The 10,694-nt window shown below is 44.1% G+C and overlaps 1 protein-coding gene across 1 annotated transcript in view; it reads left to right on the top strand.

Annotated features, from left to right (window-relative positions):
- The first annotated feature begins 32 nt into the window (after positions 1-32).
- Lamb1 (laminin subunit beta 1) overlaps positions 33-10,694 on the top strand; it is a 66,196-nt gene continuing 55,534 nt past the window's right edge. The window contains exons 1-4 of the mRNA XM_005343881.2: positions 33-359; positions 1,437-1,612; positions 3,829-3,964; positions 6,949-7,022. Of these exons, the coding sequence (XP_005343938.1) occupies positions 179-359; positions 1,437-1,612; positions 3,829-3,964; positions 6,949-7,022 (567 nt within the window). The 5' untranslated portion in view covers positions 33-178. The remainder of the gene's footprint in view (positions 360-1,436; positions 1,613-3,828; positions 3,965-6,948; positions 7,023-10,694) is intronic.

The raw sequence follows: 10,694 nt of genomic DNA, 5'->3' as shown, positions 1-10,694 counted from the left end.
GAGCAGAGGCGCCTCCCTCGGTTCCTCCCAAGACGAAACTTTGTAATTCCCTTCTTTGGGCCGGTGGGCGGCCAGGAGCGGCTAGAGCACTCGCCCAGCTGGTTGAGGAGAACAAAGTAGCTGAACGACTTGACCCCTTCCTGGGCCCAGCACCCCGCTTCCGTGGGAGCTGCAGAAAATGGACGAACCCCTCTCCTCTCTCTCAACATTTGCCTTTCTCCCCCTCTACCTCTCCAGAAAGGAAGACACGAAAAAAAGGCAGGCAGCTTCCCTACCGCGCCCTCCCTCCCCGGCTGTGTCCCCTCGGCTGCAGGGACTGGACATGGGGCTGCTCCAGGTGTTCGCCTTCGGTGTTCTAGGTAACACAGGAGAAGGGCTTGTGGGGGCGGGGAGGGCCGGTGTGCTCGGGCATTGGGGAAGAAACCTTTAAACCGGTTTGCTCCTGCTTTGAAGGGGGATCGGGAGAGAGGGACTGGTTGGAACTGACGCCCCTGGGATCAATCGCCACACCTCTCGCCCGGGTGGTGGTCAAGGACGCGCACGCGGAGGTCCGCGGACCCGCATCTCCGGGTTCTGCTCACAGAAACCGCGGTCCTGCGGACTTCCGAGGCAATCACTCCGGGGCTTTGCACCCTCTACCAGTTCGTGCTGTTTCCCCACCGCCGAAGGCTGGCTCCTTGGCTTGGTTGAGGATCCACGAGAAACCCATTACGCACAAAAGTGTCAGAACCCAGAACAGGCTTCGTCTTGGAAACAGTTTGGGGGCCATGTGGCTTCAATTAACTATCGCTGTTTGTCGCGGGGTGGCACCATGAAGAGCTGGGCCGGGTGCCTTGCTGGAATGGCGAAACGTTGAAGCCACTACCGAACTAGAGAGACACCAACCGCCTCTAAGCTCAGGGAATCGGCTTCTATGGCAAACGCTGTGCCTCAGCCGGGCGCGATCGCCGGTGACCCTGGCGCGTGCATGAGTACTTGTTCTTGTGTCCCCACGCCCACAGATCTCCCACACTGGCACCGAGGATGCGGGCCCTGCCATGTACACTCGAGTTCTCACAAGCGGGGGTGTAACGCTTGGCGGGGTCAGCCTCACGGCGCCCTGGCCCAAGTACGTCGAAGTGGCCGGTTCACAAGGTCCACCTTTAGCGGAGGGGCTGCTTGGCTGGGGCAGATCAGAGTAGACAAAAGAGTCGGGTGGATTTCCTAGGTGATGCACTCAGCTGACTGTTGGTCAAGCCTAATGACGTGTCTGGTTTTCTTTTCTCGTCCTTCTCTACTTGTCCCGACTTTCCTGGTCTCTCCTGCGCTCATTTCTCTTCTGTGTTTTTCTATGTATTCTCCTTTCTTTTGAATCCTCTCTCTCTCCCTGCCCCTCCTGCTGTTTTTCTTTTGCTCTGGCTTGTCCCTTGTTTTCTTCCTCCTTCTCCCTATTATAGCCCTGTGGGGTACCCGAGTGTGTGCCCAGGAACCAGAGTTCAGTTACGGCTGTGCAGAAGGCAGCTGTTACCCTGCCACTGGCGACCTTCTCATCGGCCGAGCTCAAAAGCTCACAGTGACCTCGACATGCGGACTGCACAAACCAGAGCCCTACTGTATTGTCAGCCACCTGCAGGTAAGGCGGGTCTGACTGTGGACTGAATCTCCTCCTCCTGGCCGACCAAAGAGGCATGCCCAGGAGACTTCACATCCTGCTGTCAATTCAGATTGGAATTCAGCCAGCAGAGGAGCCCTGGGCTTATGCTGGTAGCTCACCCAGTCTTCCCAGTCTCAGTTTGCAAAGTCGAATCTGCCAAACATTTCCTGCCACCACCACCATCAATCAGTAGGGGAAGCCCGGTTTGCAGAGAAACTTAGCGTCTGTGCCCTGTAGGGTCCTGCGTGTTTGATGTGGTTGTTGCTGCTGCTGTGTTTTCAATCCTTTTGAAAGTGTGTTGAAGATGGGTCAATCATCATCTTTGTGTACTGATCATTGGTGTTGGGTTTTCCATCTTTCACCTGAGTATAAGGATGTTCCAAACTGAAGCCTTGTGAGGTGATTCAGTCAGGATCAGACACACTTCCTTACTGAAAAATGCCTCTGGTTGTCATGGCATCGTGATGGTGAAAGACCAAAATGAAATTTCTGGGTGGGACATGCTTCTAAATGTGGACTCAGGTTTAGATTTCAGAAGCCATACTTATGTAAGAGCTAATATAAAAGAAAGAACATCATAAAATATCTTGAAACAGAATCTTTTTGCTTATTCTTTCCCCCAACCCCCAACCCCTGGGAAAAATTGTGTGTGTGTGTGTGTGTACAGAATCTTTTTGCTTATTCTTTCCCCCAACCCCCAACCCCTGGGAAAAATTAAAACAGAGACTGGAAATGGAATGGGACTTCTGACAATAACAGAAGGTTATGGAGTGACTGTGGTTCATCAGGACAGCGGCCTGGGACTGCTTAGCACGTTTAGTGAGGTGGGGTCACAATGTGGCAAAGTGGATCCCACTCATACGCCTCTAGGTTTATACAGAGCTGTCTAGACTGCTTCCTCCTGATTAGAAGAGAGGCTATAATTAAACTTTTTTTTTTTTTAAGTTCTGGTAATTGTTCTTCAGTACTAGTTTCCTTGACTACAAGTTAATGAAGGCAATTAATGTTAGCTTTTCTAATAATAGCATTTGAATTTCACCTAAGCTGGCTTGTTTACTTCAGAGGTCAGGGCGCTTTGTCAATGGATCACCACACTCTGAAATCAGTTTGGGCTACAGTGAAAAGTGCACTTCAAAGCAAGTAGAGCCAGACTCCCTGGTTTGTATGATTAGCTGTGACACTGTAGAGTGCTTCTCACAGATCTCAAGGTCTTCTCTGTTTCTGAAATGACGGGGGTAAAATGAAAGCAGGGAACTGTAGTTCCTGATCCCTTTGCATCTGTACCCTGATCGTTCCAGGGTTCCTATCCCCCACCCCACCCCCAATCTTCAAATCATTTTTGACAAGAATTTAATTAAATAAATACAACTGTAAAGATATAGTCTGTCTTGACTTTATATCACCCTTGACCAAATTCTGTTTTATATATACATTAACCTGTAGATATTTCAGCCTTAACATAATTTTTAGATGTAAAAATAATCTGTATTCCAGAAAAGAAAGGCACAGAGCCAAGCTCCATATGGGAAAGGAATCTTTAAACTGTTCTGTTTCTGGTTCACCACAATGTATTGTGAAGAGTGGAGATCTGGTGCCAGAATAGCTGTGTTTATGTGGATCCCAGCATAGACCTTCCTCCTCAGGACTGCTTATTCTGAGCAGCTTTGTGTTAGCCTGCTCACCACCAACCTCAGATGAAGTAGAAACTAAGAATCTGGCTGTCTGGACCCCAAGGACTCAATACTTTTGCCTCATATATGGTCTGTGCTTCATGTATGTTTTGAAAAATTAGGCCAACTGAATTGGGTTTTGTTCTCTTTTCCCCCCTAATTTTCGGTTTGCATCATGTCAGCAAAGACTCTCTAATACCTGTTCTTACTACTGAGTAAGCTATTTACTGAGATTAAGAGTTAAGCCTAGAAATTTAAGTTTGATTAAATTGGTAGCTTATGGAAACAATGCCCCCTTTTTTACTCCTGATCTTAAGTTTGCAAGAAAGGAGGAGATAATTTTCCAGAGCATTTCAGACAATTCAATAAGTTTAAAAGTGAAAAATATAACATACATTTGCATAATTTTTCCACATTGACCTTTCTTGAAGGTGGTTGGTCATTTTTTTTTTTTGTATTGTGGATTTAATGATTTTTTTTTTAATGAGATTGTTTCATAGACTCATGAAAATGTTGTGTTTTTAGGAGGACAAGAAATGCTTCATATGTGATTCCCGGGATCCTTATCATGAGACCCTCAATCCTGACAGCCATCTCATTGAAAATGTGGTCACCACATTTGCTCCAAACCGCCTTAAGATTTGGTGGCAATCTGAAAATGGTACGTGATTGGTGTGAGAACAAGTTCCATGGAGTGTGACTGACTGTTCACTGGGAAGCAAGTTCCCATGGGTATTTGTGACAGATTGTATAGTCTTGGCCCTGTGATTAGAGCCACTGGCAGAATACTGTTTGGAGCATTCAACTTGCTTGGTCAAATCTGACCCTCCTTCCTGAAGTTTGTGTCTTGTCAGAAGCAGTGTTTGATGTTAGACCAAAGGAGTGTTCATAGGCCTCACCCTGAGGGGGCTTCTGGGGAGTGGGTGTGTGCCTAGGGGAGTGGGGAGAGAGCAAAGGAAGACTGTATACTCGGTCTTACACAGAACACAGCAGTTTTTGTTACCAGCCCCCAAGAAAAGGCAAATGCATGGCCCCTCCCCCACCTTCTAGCTACAGAGGATTCATGAAACAAATGATCATCCCATAAAATAAGCAATGTGATATGATTGTACAGTTTGTCAATGTGCCTCTTTGCTAGCAGTGATGGGAATTCAGCCTTTTTTTTTCCTTCTTTTTTGGTCATTTGGCTTAATCAATCAATCTGTTAATGTTGTTATAAAACCAAATTTAGGGAATATAGGAAGAGTTGCTATATTGGCTAGTTAACCATGAAATACTAGACCTTAGATGTGTGTTTTGAACAACCTTGTTGCTTTATATGAAGCACAGGATGGCTCCTACTTCAGTCTTCAAGTTACTGGGATTACAGGTGTGTGTTGCTGTGCACACTTGAGTTCATTTTTTTTTTTTAATTATGGAAGAAGCCTTTGCAGAAGTGAACCTAAGCTTGGTTGTAAACAATGTGGAAACAACTAGATCTTCGCTACAGATCCTATCTCAGGAGTTCTAAGGGGCCTGCAGGCGCCTGTCATTCATCTCATTATGAGGAATTCTTTTATGGCTGTCAGTAATTGGCTATGAATTGTGTGTTTTCTAGAAGGGCTTGGTTTCTAGGGAAGGTTGCATGTTCATTGATCATGAATCCTATTGGTTCCAAACTTGCTTGAGAGAGATGAACCCTCAAGAAAGCATATAGATTACTCTTTAGAATGGATTGTTTTTATAAGGAAACACACTGGTTGGTAGTCCAGTGTGAAAAAAGATTCAACCAATGAGTCCCAGAGGACTGCATAAACAGCATAAACCTTCTGATGAGCAGGGTCTGGGAGCTCTTCCTGACTACCCACATTCTGCAGTGACCCTGCAGTGAGTGGAAACTGAGAGACAAGGATGGCCCCATTTTAGTTAAGAAATGGTAAAATAGTTTTAAATGTAATTAGAGGTTTTTCTTTATGATGTCAGGAGTTCATTTGTTTCAATAGCTTCAGGGGAACAAAAGATCCCAGATGCCAGATGCCAGAAAGATTTTGCAAACAGTGAGGCCTGAGCTCTGTCACAGAGGGTAGATAAGATTAGACAGATGGGGCTTGGCGCCCAGAAATCACTGATTGTCCCTGTACCTTGTCATCTCTGTTGTCTGATAGTTCACAATTGCAGACTCTCTGTGATTGTGACTTTATCTCCTTTCTGTGTGTTCTCAGGTGCTGAGTGGTCAGAGGGTGAGGTTGAATCTAAGTGCTCAGATTCAGGGACTGGCGGGAGATGACTGGGATTTTTCTCACTCTTCATAGGGATATGTTCTTGAATCTAGTAAATTAGATACACCGTAAAATAGTTATGTTCTCCACAGATTTTTTTCTTCCCATATTAAGAGAAAGAAGAGCAAACCATCCTGCTTTATCAGCCTGGACTCTAAATGGAATGTGCTTTAGGGCACACATTGCTGAGACAGTCCCTTTGTTACAGGAATGGTGCTAGTCTTGCTTTGTGCTTTACATTATCTCTAAAGCCTAGAAAAGCAGAAATGTATAGTTGCTTAGCTAATGTTTCACTCAGAAAGAAATGCTTAGAGTAGTTTTGTACGATAGTTCTTTTTAGTAAATTAGATAAGGCTCATGGCTATGATTATGGTGTTTTTCTTTAACATTCCAACTAACTCACATCCGTTCCAGTGACCACTTTTCCCCCTCGGTCGACTTGGCCGTTTTCCAGCAGGCGTGTTTATTTCAAAAGGTCCTACTGACTTCCTGAAAATATACCAGCTGTAACATGATTCATTCTGACACATTCCCATCTTCCTGCATTCAAGACTTATTTGCTTGAGAAGATGAATCCTAAAGGCATCTTCTTACAGGGACAACTGAACAGTCCTCTTAACCCCGGGGGCATCTTAGAGGTCCTTAGGGCCTTGGGGGAGGTGCTTTTTATCCCTGGAATTCCAGTGACGTGTGTGTGTGTGTGTGTGTGTGTGTGTGTGTGTGTGTGTGTGTGTGTGTTCAAGTGGGTCTCTTACACTGTGCAAAGGCTTGTTTGTTCAGGCTTTCCCCCTGAAAGGGAAGAAGTTTTTGTTTTTTGGGGGACAGGTTTATTTTCCTGGCTTGTTCTCTGCCTCCTTGGTAAGGAAAATGTTTTTCAAATGTAGAAGTGTAACCAAAGGTTGCTGCTATCAAGGATGCGTTTCCCTGAGTTGACATGTACTACCACACATGATACTCACCTGCTTTCGTTCCCATCATTTAGGGGAAAAAAAGGAATATTTGTGTTCCTACTGTACTTCTACAAACTCATCCCCTACTGTGCACTAGATGTGTGCCCCCTCCCCCATTTGGCTTAGAGGATTGGGGCAGTGGTTATGGCCACTAAGCAGACAGCACTGAGAGATCTTCTGCCAGATGTCTTGCAGCAGTGAGCAAATTCAGTAAGCTGAACTCTGGAATAATATATGGAAAACTAAAGAATCATTCTGGCTCATGCCTCACCTCTAAAATAAGTACAAAGGGCCCCCGTTAATAGCTTCAACTCCAGCTTTAAGACACAAGAGGGATTTGTATTTGGAGCTTACAGGCCATTTAGGAAGAAAGTCAGCTCTTCACAGACATTCCTCATTACTCTCACCATCTCCTTTATTGCTTTAAAAATCTATAGGTGTGGAGAATGTAACTATCCAACTGGATCTAGAGGCAGAATTCCATTTCACTCATCTCATAATGACTTTTAAGGTAAGGAATCCCTCCCTTTCTCAAGAGCACTGTGATTTCTACATTGAGAAAAAAACAATGTTTATTATGTGTTGGCATAATTGGGAACTTAAATGTTACTGTTGTCATGTATTGGAATAATTGAGGGGCTTTCAAACAGGAACATGGATAACTGCCCTTCCCGCGTTCTATTTTCATGTCAATAACTTCTCTAACCCAAGGTAATTCATCTATAAACTTTTAATTAGAGATCTCTTTATTTTTCCCATAGAGAAAAATAGTGTTTGGCTCCCTCCCAAATCTCATTTGCATAGTATATATCTGATCCTTCAGGTTTATATTTTAAATGCTGAATTTGGTAACGCAAAAGAAAGTGTGTTATTTTAGGTTCCAAGATTTTGCAAAAGTGTGGGAAGAGTTTCTCAGTCCCTAAAAAAAAAATGCATACCTTCTTAAATGCAGATTTTTTTCTCTCCATTTTTCTTTTCAAGATGTAAAATGACTCTAGGACCAGGAGTGTCTCTGTACAAAGTGCCTTTGTTTCTTAAGCAGCTGCCTGGAAATGACAGACTTCACTTGGCTTAAAGTACATGTCAGTACACACAAAACTCATAATTTACTTACTCTCTCCAGATTAAAACCACTTTTGAATAGTTTTCTGTTGGGAGTTGGGGACCTTACTGGCATCTTCTCAGGTTAGATAAAGGGGTTGGGGATCGATTTACCTCATTGGCAAGGAGGCACAGAAGTTTTGTTTCTGTCTGACCCTCAAGCCTGAGAAGCCAAGGAACAAGGGCAGGCATGGGAATCAGAATGTGAGTAGGAGGGTGTCAAACTCCATGGTTCCCAGTCTGTGCACCTCACTCCCTTGTTGTCCCTCAAATTAGCCACAGTGACAACTACTGGGGCAGGAATGTTAATAGTGACATCTAATACTGAAAGTGGCTGGATAAGGGCTATCACTAACTTATCAGGGACTCCTTGCCATATTTTTTTTGCTTTCATTAACCACACTCAACCTTAGTGGTTAAATTCGAGCTCAGCCCCACATGAGGGTGTCATCTTCATGTTATGAGACTCTTTAAAATATTCGTGATATTCTTTATTGATGTCTGTGGCCCTATCTTACTTTGGAGAAAGCATCTGTCTGACATACACAGATGGCTGAGTTCTTTTACATTCAGAGTCCTTTGAATGCATATTCTGTGGTTGAATTCAAGGGGGCCAGAGATGAAATTCTGTTCTATACCTAAAGGTTAGGTATAGTGCTAAAGGTTAGGCTGAGGAGCCAGTGCCAAATGAACCGTGGGTACATGGTACCAACTTCAGCACACTGGAGGAGGTTTGTCCTTCAGGTTCCAAGCTTCTGTGAGAAAACAAAACCTCTGGGGTACGGCAGAACTGGCAATTTGTGTTCTGCCTTTCCTGGCACATGTGGCCAGAGCTGTGACTTCTTTACTGTAAAATGGGAAGGAAAATGCCTGTATCAAAAGGTTGTCTGGCATGCCCCTGTACTCTGGGAACAGGGGCAAGCTTTCTTGACACCTTTTGTAAATGGTGATATTAATGTTAGCTTGTGTTATAACAAAACTTTTCCTGGGCAGACAAAATGTGCTCTTCTACTTAACCCAGATAGGGAACCCATGACAGAACAAAGTTCAGATGCCACCTAAGTCCAACTTAGTGAACCAGTGAATTTTATTGGAGTTACTTACAGGAATATGCGTTGAGGGTTACTTTGGAGCAGAAATTACTCAAGGATAGTTGCATCACCAAGGACTGCAGCATGGATGGCAGCTCACAAAAGCTGGGAACCTGCAGCACGCTGCACAGCTTGCAGGCAACTCAACAAGGTGGCGAGTCCTTCCTAAGTGTCTCAATTGGTCTAAACCTCTTCTAGGCAGCTCAGCTGATTTCTGCTTGTCTCATAGCTGGTCTTGTCTGAGAGTTTTCTTTGCAGCTTGACTTCTTCCCTCGAAAAGGAACTCTTAGCTTTTATTGGGGTCTAGAGACTCTGGTCAGTTTCAGGGACATCCTGAAGCTATTTTGAGTTGTTTATCTTCCTGCTAATAGAGCTTCCTGCAGGATGGATGTTTTTATCTTAGAGGAAACTATTACACAACAACCTGGCATAAGGAAAAATCTTCAGGGATGAGAAGGATTTCAGAGGGAAGAGACAGAAAAACTGCTCTTTATGGATGAGTCTGAGAGCAGTGTACCTTTGTATGATCATTGGGCAGACTTACTCACTAGTACTTGCTCTTACATGTTTCAAGCTCAGGGTGACGAGGGAAGTAAAAATGGAGAAGCAGGTCTAAGGAGCCTGACTCTTTGCTGGGGAATGTAAACTGTATAGGAAATAGGGAACCACTGACCCAGAGGTCAGAGAAAAAGCTCACCAAGGAAATCAGGCATAGTGACACAAACCCAGCACTCTAACTGTTGGGTCTCTGTGGGTTCTAGGCCTGTCTGAGCTATATAGAAAGTTCCAGGCTAGCCTAGGCTACATAGTCAGACCTTGTCTTTTAAAATAGTTTTGGATTATAGAGCATTTTAAATTCCAGAAGTTCACCTTTTCTTAAACACTTTTGAAATTTACTGGCTTCTACACTCTGCCACTCTTGCTGCTTTGGGAACAACTGTAGAGAGGAGGATCCTCTGCTTCCTGAGACGTCACTTGGATGCTTGAGAATCAAAGGTTGACCTTGAAGTTGAGAAGGATTGGAGGCAGGACAGGGGAAGGAAAGGGCTGTGTCCAAAATAGCCTAGAAGCACAAGTCCTTAGGAAGATGCGAGTCCCTAAAAGCATTGTAAATGGAAAAGAAGAGGAAGCAGGACAGAGATGAAAAACTTACGTTTATTCTCCGACAGGCTGGCTCGGGATGGATGGTTGCTAGATGGATTGGGTTTTCTTTGACTAGAAAAACTCACTCGTGTGTTGTATACCCAGTGTTTTTGTTATAGACAGATGTTTCCAGTCTTTTCTGTTTATTATGTGTTCAGCAGCCCCTGTGTAGCAATAAGGGGCCTGAGAAGCTTGATGACTAAGCAGAGTGGGGGGAAGGTTTCCATCCTTTAGTTGAAGTGAGCTGTTCCGGTTCCCGCAGCTTCATAACTCCACAGGAAATTGGATGACTGGTCAATGTCACTTGGGATTTCGGAGTTTTCAGAAGTGAGAGAGAAGGAAGCATAGTTGGGACAGGCTTCTGTGTGTTACTTCCCTGCTGCCTTTTGATACTGAGACATCAGACCAGGTGTGTCCCTTCCAAGCCTGCTCTCGTCGTCCCTGCCTGATCTCATGGGATTGGCCGTACCTGTGTCATACCAGGTTCAGATAATCAAAGGTGCTTCTTATTCCCTTTTCAAAAATTCTTAGTCTACAATTTTCTTCAGTTTGATAAAGCATTGTTTTCTTCTATGCCTGGATACATAGAAAAGTAACTTTATCTGTTAATCAGATTAGATTATTAAGGAAGGTAGAAGGTAGGTTAGTGAATTTTTGTTAATTTCCAAGATCGGCACTCTGCAAAGGATTCGGTCAAATGATGATCTTATTTTACTTCTTTTACTTTGTTTCTTTTCCCAAGTGATGATTTTAATTCAGAAATTCATCTTTATTTAAGTTTTGTTTCCTAGGTTGACTAAATTTTCCTTTGATTTTTTTCCCCCAGGGTAATCTGACTTCCCCTTCGT

This window comes from Microtus ochrogaster, chromosome 1 (assembly GCF_000317375.1).
Source record: "Microtus ochrogaster isolate Prairie Vole_2 chromosome 1, MicOch1.0, whole genome shotgun sequence".
In the NCBI taxonomy this organism is placed as follows: Eukaryota; Metazoa; Chordata; class Mammalia; order Rodentia; family Cricetidae; genus Microtus; species Microtus ochrogaster.
This window is presented reverse-complemented; position numbering and strand designations above follow the sequence as displayed.